The sequence below is a fragment of the Otolemur garnettii genome, unplaced genomic scaffold (genome assembly GCF_000181295.1).
Source record: "Otolemur garnettii isolate 467f Iridium unplaced genomic scaffold, OtoGar3 scaffold00210, whole genome shotgun sequence".
NCBI lineage: Eukaryota > Metazoa > Chordata > Mammalia > Primates > Galagidae > Otolemur > Otolemur garnettii.
The window spans coordinates 401,103-409,840 of NW_003852605.1; the positions used below are offsets into that span (position 1 = coordinate 401,103).

The 8,738-nt window shown below is 40.9% G+C and overlaps 1 protein-coding gene across 1 annotated transcript in view; it reads left to right on the forward strand.

Annotated features, from left to right (window-relative positions):
- Positions 1-8,738, forward strand: part of MAST2 (microtubule associated serine/threonine kinase 2) — a 202,383-nt gene that overhangs the window by 140,608 nt on the left and 53,037 nt on the right. The window contains exon 5 of the mRNA XM_003801411.3: positions 4,815-4,906. Coding sequence (XP_003801459.1) covers positions 4,815-4,906 — 92 coding nt within the window. The remainder of the gene's footprint in view (positions 1-4,814; positions 4,907-8,738) is intronic.

An 8,738-nucleotide genomic window follows, 5' to 3' on the forward strand; every position in this document is an offset into this window, starting at 1 on the left:
TCCTTGGTAGAGTGCTGTGGCATCACAGCTCACAGCAACCTCAGACTCTTGGACTTAAGTGATTTCTCTTGCCTCAGCCTCCCAAGTAGCTGAGACTACAGGAACCTGCCACAATGCCCAGCAATTTTTTGTTGCAGTTGTTGTTGGCCCAGGCTGGATTCAAACCCACCAGCCCTGGTGTATGTGGCTGGCACCATAACCACTGTGCTACAGGTACCAAGCTGAAGAGTGCAATTTTAAATAGAATATTCAGGGATAGTTTGTTAAGAAGATTGTGCTTAAGCAAAGACCTGAAGGGGGTGAGGAGCAAGCCTCCAGACTGTTTGGTGGATGCTTTATAGGTGAAGGGAATATTAGTTATATAGGCCCAAGGCAGTATCTCCTTGGCATGTTCTAAAAAGAGTGAGGACCCATGTGGCTGAAGAGTGAAAAAGAAAGAGAGAGGTAATGGAAAATCCCAGGCCTTAGAAGGTCTTGTGAGAATGTTGTCTTTTACCCAGACAGGGAGAATGTTAAGCGGAAGAGTGACATGATACTGTGTTTCCCTGAAAATAAGACCTACTCCAAAAGTAAGCCCTAGCAGGATTTCTATGCATTTATTAAATATAAGCCCTACCCCAATAATAAGACCTGGTGATGCCACGCCATGCATTTCAGCACGGAAAGGAAGACATCCCCTGAAAATAAGCCCTAGTGTGTCTTCTTAAGAAAAAATAAATACAAGACAGTGTCTTATTTTGCGGGAAACATGGTATTACTTATATTAAAAAAAGATTTTATAGCTTTATTCAGGCATGATCAAAGTATAGTAGATGGTACATGTTTAAATCATTAAATTTGGTAAGTTTTGATTATATGTATGTCTGTGAAACCGTTTAGTGTACTTAGGACCATAATAACGAACATGAAGAAAATGAACCTATCTGTAAACCTGAAGTGTCCTCATGAGTCTGTAATCCATCTCTGGCTCTGGCTGGACAATTCCTAATCTGTGGCCTGTTACTATAGATTAGTTAGCATTTTCTAGAATTATATATATAAATGGAGCTGGATCAATTAAACACTTTGCCCCTGTGATTCCTGGTCAAATTTCTCAATTTTGTTAGGTCAATTTTTTTTTTTAGTGTTTTTATTTATTTGTTTACTTATTGACTAATTAATTCAGATTCTTATTTTGTTGCCCAGGCTAGAGTGCTATGGCATTAGCCAAGTTCACAGCAACCTCCGACTTCTGGGTTTAAGCAGTCCTCCTGCCTCAGGCTCCTGAGCAGCTGGGACTACAGTCACTTGCCAGAGCACTTGACTAACTTTTTCTGTTTTTAGTAGAGAGGGGGGTCTCAATCTTGCTCAGGCTTATCTTAAACTCCGGAGCTTAAGTGATCCTCCTCCTCAGCCTCCTCATCCTCATAGTGCTAGGATTATAGGCATGAGAGTCACCATGCCCAGCCACTAGTGGTTTTATTTTTGTGAAAATTTTTATTTCATCTCTCCCAATGCGTAGATGTTTATTTCAAGGTACACTACTGACTAAGATTGTCAAGACTTCAAACCTACCAGCCATTGACTTCTTGAAGCAGCATAATTGTCATCCATGGAAGTGTTTCTCATGTTACTAAGCCTTATGGTAGGTGGTATAGCGCAAGACAGTTATTCTTAGCAATTGCCAATTGTCATGGCTTTCTCTTCAAAATGAATAGTGTTTCATAAAATCCAATATTTCCCTGAAAATGTGGCTTCATCTTTTATTCTTGCTCTCTATAGAAGTCATGGAGAAAGCAACTACTGCTGCTACTGGATTTTCAGTCCATTCCAGGGTCAATATTCTGTAATTTCTGCCACAGAGTATGTGAGCATTAGTTTGAATTGCACATGATACAGCTTGATCGTTCATGTCATTACTTACAAATTAACAAGTCCTGTTTAGTTACAAAATCAGGTATCGTCATAGGTGTGCTCTGGAGAGGGAGCATGGGTTTTTGGTATTGTAGATACTACCCATCAGCCAGTTGTTGTATTTTTGGAAATTGTTGGTGACTCTTGTGCCCAGACTTCGTTGAGTATTCTACAAGTTCATGTTATCTCTTAGCATGTATGAACAAAACATGTAGTCTTATAAAGCAGAGAACAAGACCTCATGAGGAATTTATCATGATGTGTTAGATGCATTTTGGCTGAATTTATATGGTGTAATCAATTTGGAAATAATTTTTTCCAATTCCCTTTTCCTGTGTATATCACAATTTCCTATTAACTAATATGTTTCCTCTTAGTGCATATGTCAGAACTATTTTCTCTTAATATGATGTTTTGACTTTTGGTTTTAGTATGTTTTGTATTTATATACAGGGACAGATTTTTCAGTTGACTAGCTCTGAGAGACACAGTTCAGTTGATCCATGGAACAATACATGTACTCTGTCTGGCTTCTTGGCTTCAGCACAGTTACTTTGAGATTCATTCATTGTGTGAATCCATACTTCGTTCCTTGTTATTACTGAGTAGTATTCTGTTGTGTAGATATATGATGATTTGTTATTCACCTATTATTGGACACTGGGGATGGATTCCAGTTTTTGGCTGTCACAGATAATTTACAGTATATAATTGAGTCCTGCTGTTCTCCAATGTGATAGTCTCTGCCTTAATTGGCTGTGTATTTAGAACATTTATATAAGTGTGTGTGTGTATGTGTATATGTATATATTTTCCCCCCTTTCTTGAGACAAGGTCTTATTCATTCTGTCACCTAGGCTCCCTCAAACTCTTGGGCTTAAGCGATTCTCTTGCCTCAGCCTAAGTAGCTGGGACTATAGGCTCCCACCACAATACCCGACAATCTTTTTTCATTGAAGTTGTCATTGTTATTTTAGCTGGCCATGGCGAGGTTCGAATCCACCAGCCTGGGTGTATGTGGCCAGCACCCTACCCACTGAGCTATGGGTGCTGCCTAAGTAGAATATATTGGTATAGATTTTTATAGCAGGATATGTAAATATGTAGTACTTCTCTTTGTGATTTTGTAGGGTCCCCCCCACCCCCGCCCTAACCCCATTAAATGAAAAGCAGGGTTGGCAGATGAGGGCACCATTTGGGGAAGGAAGGAGTATTGGAGGTTTGAGGAGAAGATGTGAATTATTTGTCTTGGAGAGAGAGCGAGCACCTAGGTAATACCTAGGTAAATGTAGTAAAGAGATTGGCAGGCAGTAATGAGGACCCCACTTGATGTTTGTTATTATAAATATAAATGAGACAGTAGCCAACATGATTCTGGGTTTTTCTTCACTCACCCTTAGTTCCCGAAGTTGCAGTTGCAAAATAGAAAGTTAGCTTTTAAGGAGTTAGAGTTTCATCAGGACTCTTAGGAAGACAGCAAGCTTTCGGTTAGAATTTAAAGTAAAATTTCAGAAAAAAAAAAAAGAAAGAAAATATAGGCAGTTTGCTGATGACAGGCCAAGTTCAAGGAGCTATGGTGTAAGCTTCTCTGAAGCTTTCAGGGGTTAACTAGGTGGAAATAGAATGGGAGGCTTGGACCTTGGGTGATGACTGAGGTAATTTGGGATATGGGTATGATTGGATTCCTCCTCATGGTTTCTCAGAGGAGGAGAGTATTTGTACTGAAAGCCTTTCTTGAGACTGATCTCAATTTCTCCAGTAGTTTCATATCACATTTCCCATAGCCCTGCAGAGTCAGGTTGTGGCCTACACCATAGCTTTCATAACCTACATCTTTTCTGGCTTTTCTCCCATCCTGACACCCACTGCTTTGCCCTTTTTTGAACATACCAAATTTGTTCCTCTCTCAGTACCTTTACCTTTATTTTCCTCTTTGCCTCTCAGATCTCTGGTCTGGGTCCTTCCTATCATTCAGAGCTCTGATCAGATGTCACCTTAGTCAGGCCTTCCTTGGCTTGACTGCCACTGCTTCCGTTCACATTCCCGTCTCTTATTTTCTCTCCCTCTCTTCCTTTCTCTCTTTCATCCCATAGTGCTGTTCACTTCAGTTATGGGGACAGAGACTTTCTCTTGTTCCCTGTTGTTTCCCCAGCCCTTAGAACAGTGCTCAATGCATAGTGGATGTTCAATGGCTATTTATTTGGATGAATATCAGTGGTAAATTTGACTAATGCCTTTAAAAGACAGGCTCACATTCAGATAAATTTAGATGAACTTTTCAGTAATAAGTGTTGCATGAGATGACTTTTTATCATGATTGGATTTTCTTGGACTACAGGAAAATGCCTCAGGCATTTAACATGTAATAGAATGCCAGATTTGTTTGTTTGTTTCGTTTTGGAGTGCCAGTTTTACAGAAGAAATTCAGACCTGTTCTGACACTTAATGGTAAAATGAGAATATTACCTAATTCCCTGATTAAGCAGCTCTAAAAATTATACTTTTATAATTAATAGTTTCATTTTATGGCAAAAACAAGAGGGAACTTTTTATGAGATGTGAGACTATTTTGGCTAGTATTTTTTATTTTGTAAATGGAATTTACAGTAGTTCTTTTTCATTAGATACCGTTTAAGACATGGTTATTACCCTTAGGGAGTACCTTGTGTTTGTTTGGGAAGTAAACCTAAGTGTTTACTTAGGTGGTACAAGATAAAAGTCAAGACACTGACAAAAGTTGTTTCAAGAGGGAACATAATGAAGTGTCAAATGTCACTGGTACAGATGATGATTGTTAATCACTTCAGTTCAAAGCAGTATAATATCCAGTATGGTGTCACTCTTTGTTCCTTGATAGCCGCTGAAGGTCTTCAGGCCCATGATATGGCCCTGTTGTAACTGACTTTTTGTTTTCATTGCAGTTGTCGGACAAGTAACCGCAAGAGCTTGATTGTGACCTCTAGCACATCACCTACACTCCCACGGCCACACTCACCACTCCATGGCCACACAGGTAAGAAGGGTTGAGTGAACAAGTGGCCACAGATGCCCAGTTTCTTCCTACATCTTGCGCTGTGCAGTTCAGTACTCTACATTGTCACTTCACTTGGCTGACTGAAGCTTCAGCTCCTGGGCTTGCTTTCTGTAGGAGGATGAGTTTGACTCTTACTTGTTCTCTCAAAATTCCTTTTAGTCTTGTACATCTCTTGGGGCCAGGTATGTATCCTGGTCCATGACTGCTGTTTTGTTGTATTTTTAGTGGGTTATGACTCCAGTCATCTTGGGCCATGTGATGAAGGGTCCATTAACATTTTGTCCTGCTATGCTGAAGGATAAAGGCTCACAGAAAGGATTTTCTGTCTCATGTGACTCCTGTTAACTTTCCCTCGTTAGACTAGGAGAAAACAAAAGAAAGAGGAAAGTTTTTCATACTGTCGTTGATTTCACGTATTGGGATTGAAGCAAATGACCTTAAACATTGAGATTCTGCTCTGTCTAGAATGTGGGCTCCTCTAAAAAGTGTAAAGACAATTCACTTGCCTCTGACTGAGGGATATGTACAAACTATGGGACTTGTATTGACTCAGACACGCTTTGCCTTCCAGGAGAGGGGCAGAAGGAAGACTTCGTTTGCCTTACCCAAATTTTTTGCTCTAGACCTGTGTTTCTCAACCTTCCTAATGCCGTGGCCCTTTAATACAGTTCCTGTAGTTCCCACAGGTTGAGAACCACTGCTCTAGACAATGTATTCTTGTATTGAAGGGGACCCAGCTTTGCTGAAGGTGCTGCTGTGCTGTTCATTCCTGTACTGTTTACAGTAGAAGTTCTAACCCAGGATTAGTGGAAGTGGGACAGGTCTGGAACCACAGGAAGCCCCTTTTAGAGCTTGCTGCCATGAATACCGTTGTCCTAAGCCTGGACTTGTCTATCTTTGGGCAATGAAAGGGGAATATCAAAGCAGCAAGAGGTTGACATCAAGCTAAATAAGACAGGTCCACTGTTCTAGTTGCTTGCCCAGTTTACTGGGTCTTTGGAGGGAGAAAGTAAGGGTGCATGTGGAGTAGTTATTTGAGGGCCCTGAGAATGAGGTGATTCGGAAACTGAAATTTGGAGAAAAGTCGGACCTTCTTGGGATCAGAATCTCTCAACCATCTCAAACACTAGCTGTCACATAGAGGATACCACAAAGAGTACAGGAATCTCAGGGAACTAGAGACATATTTGACCTTTAAAGCAAAACTCTCATTGTGCTTAGGTATATGACCAAGTTTAGCTGGGTTAACTCAAATAGCACCTACTACTCTAGAACTTTGTAAAAACTCAGCATACATCTGACATGGCCTTTTCACCATATAGAAATAAATTTGGCAAATCTAGACCTTGTACATAGTTCCACAACTGTAATGCGGGTAGTAGGCAATAATTAGCTACTGGTTGCTCTGCTCTGAGATGATTATTCCTCTATTTAGATTCCTGGCAGAGTTTCCCTACTCCAGTGTCTGATTGAGAATAAATACCACCTGGCCTGCATAGTACTTCATAATGTTAGCGTCATCTTCATCCCTCAGCAAATCACTGCTGAAAATCCAGAGCAGAAGAAGTGATGTAAAAGCTTCATCCCTGGTTATAGACTATACTCACTCAGCTGCTGAGACAGGTGGCAATGATTGTTTAGTACAGTTCAAACTTGACGTTAGGTGACATCCTTAAATCTTATACACCTGAAATTTATGTCCATAGAATGTTCTGAGATCCTTTAACTTCACTTTTAAGTCTTGAATCTATTGAAAAATACGAGTCTTGTTAATTTGCATGTAGCTTCATTTATTCAATACAGTTCAATTTGGTATTAAATATCTACTATATGTAAGTAGATTATTAGATACCTACAATATAAACGAAGTTCTGACAATTAGGTTCGCAACCTGGTCTCGGAAAAAGTACTACATGCCTTATTGCTGAATATGACTACAGTCACCTCTGAAGTACTTCCCTTGGAAATCTGTGCACCAACACCAATACCTAGCCCACTCTTCAAAGCAATTTGGAACTCTTTTTCTGAAACGACCACCAGACCTGTTGTTGTAGTCTGTGAACTTGCCATTGTGTGATTATGTTGGCAGCACTCTACAAACAACTCAGTAAAGTTTCTTAACCTTGGTGTATGTCTCACAGCTGTTTTTGTGTCGATATGCAGTGGTGTCTTGCTCAGTGTTGTTCATTATGGTGGTTGCATTTTTTTGTGCACTCTGATGGCCATTCCATGAAAAGGGTTCCAAAATTGTTTTTTTTTTTTTTTTGAGACAGAGCCTCAAGCTGTCCCCCTGGGTAGAGTGCCGTGGCATTACAGCTCACAGCAACCTCCAACTCCTGGGCTCAAGCGAGTCTCCTGCCTCCGCCTCCCAAGTAGCTGGGACCACAGGCGCCCACCACAACGCCCGGCTATTTTTTGGCTGCAGCCATCATTGTTGTTTTGGCGGGTCCAGGCTGGGGATTCGAACCCACCACCTTAGGTGTACGTGGTTGGTGCCTTAGCCGGTTGAGCTATAAGCGCCGAGCCTCCAAAATTGTTTTGAAGGGTGGACTAGGTGCTGGGGTCAGTGCATAGCTTCCCAGGGGGAGCTTTAAAGGTTACCGTAGAGGGCTTAGCACCTGTAGCTCAAGTGGCTAGGGTGCCAGCCACATACACCAGAGGTAGTGGGTTCAAGCCCAGCCTAGCCCAGACCTACCAAACAGTAATGACAACTACAGCCCAAAAAAAAAAAAAAAGCCAGGCATTGTGGTGGGCACCGGTAGTCCCAGCTACTTGGGAGGCTGAGTCAAGAGAATCGCTTAAGCCCAAAAGAGTTTGAGGTTGCTGTGAGCTGTGATGGTACAGCACTCTACAGAGGGCGACATAGTGAGACTCTGTCTCCAAAAAAAGAAAAAAGTTACCGTAGTGATATCTAGCAATGAGATATGTAGCAGTTTTTCTAGGATGAGTTTGCGAACTTATTGTCAGACCTTGGAGGTGGGCCACAACTTTAGTAATATCATTTCAGTAGGCAGTTAGCCATTCTGGAAATGAAACTTCCTCGTTTATTATTATTTTTTTTAAATATACTTCATGTCAGGCGGGTGGCTCATGTCTGTAATCTTAGCACTCTGGGAAACCGAGGTAGGTGGATGGCCTGAGCTCAGGAGTTCAAGACCAACTTGAGCAAGACAGAAACTCCGTCTCTAAAAATAGCTGGGTGTTGTGGCAGGTGCCTGTAGTCCTGGCTACTCAGGAGGCTGAGGCAGGAGAGTTACTTGAGCCCGAGAGTCTAAGATTGCTGTGAGCTATGATGCCATGGCACTTTACCTAGGGTGACAAAGTGAGACCCTGACTCAAAAAAAAAAAAAAGAAAAAAAAAAACCAACTTTATTTTTTAGTGTAATTTTAGATTTACAGCAAAATTGAGGAAGATTCAGAGATACACCTTATACCCCCTGCCCTCTCTGAGGTTCCAGTGAGCTTTGATGCCATAGCACTGTATTGAGGGTGACAAAGTAAAACTGTCTCAAAAAAGAGAGAGCGAGAGAAAGAAAACAAAGCAAACTGTCTCCCAAAGTGCCTCTGCAATTTTATATTTCTGTTAGCAATGTAAAAAAGTTCCAGTTGCTCCAAATCTTTGTCAGCATTTGGTTTTTTCAGTGTTTTAGGTTTTGGCCATTCTGATTGGTATGTGGCAATGTCTCACAGTTTAATTTGTAATTGCTTAATGACTTATGATACTTAAAATCTTTTTTATATGCTTGCTTGTCTTCATTGTATTTTCCTTGGTGGAGTGTCTATTCAGGTCTTTCATCCATTTTTTAAAATG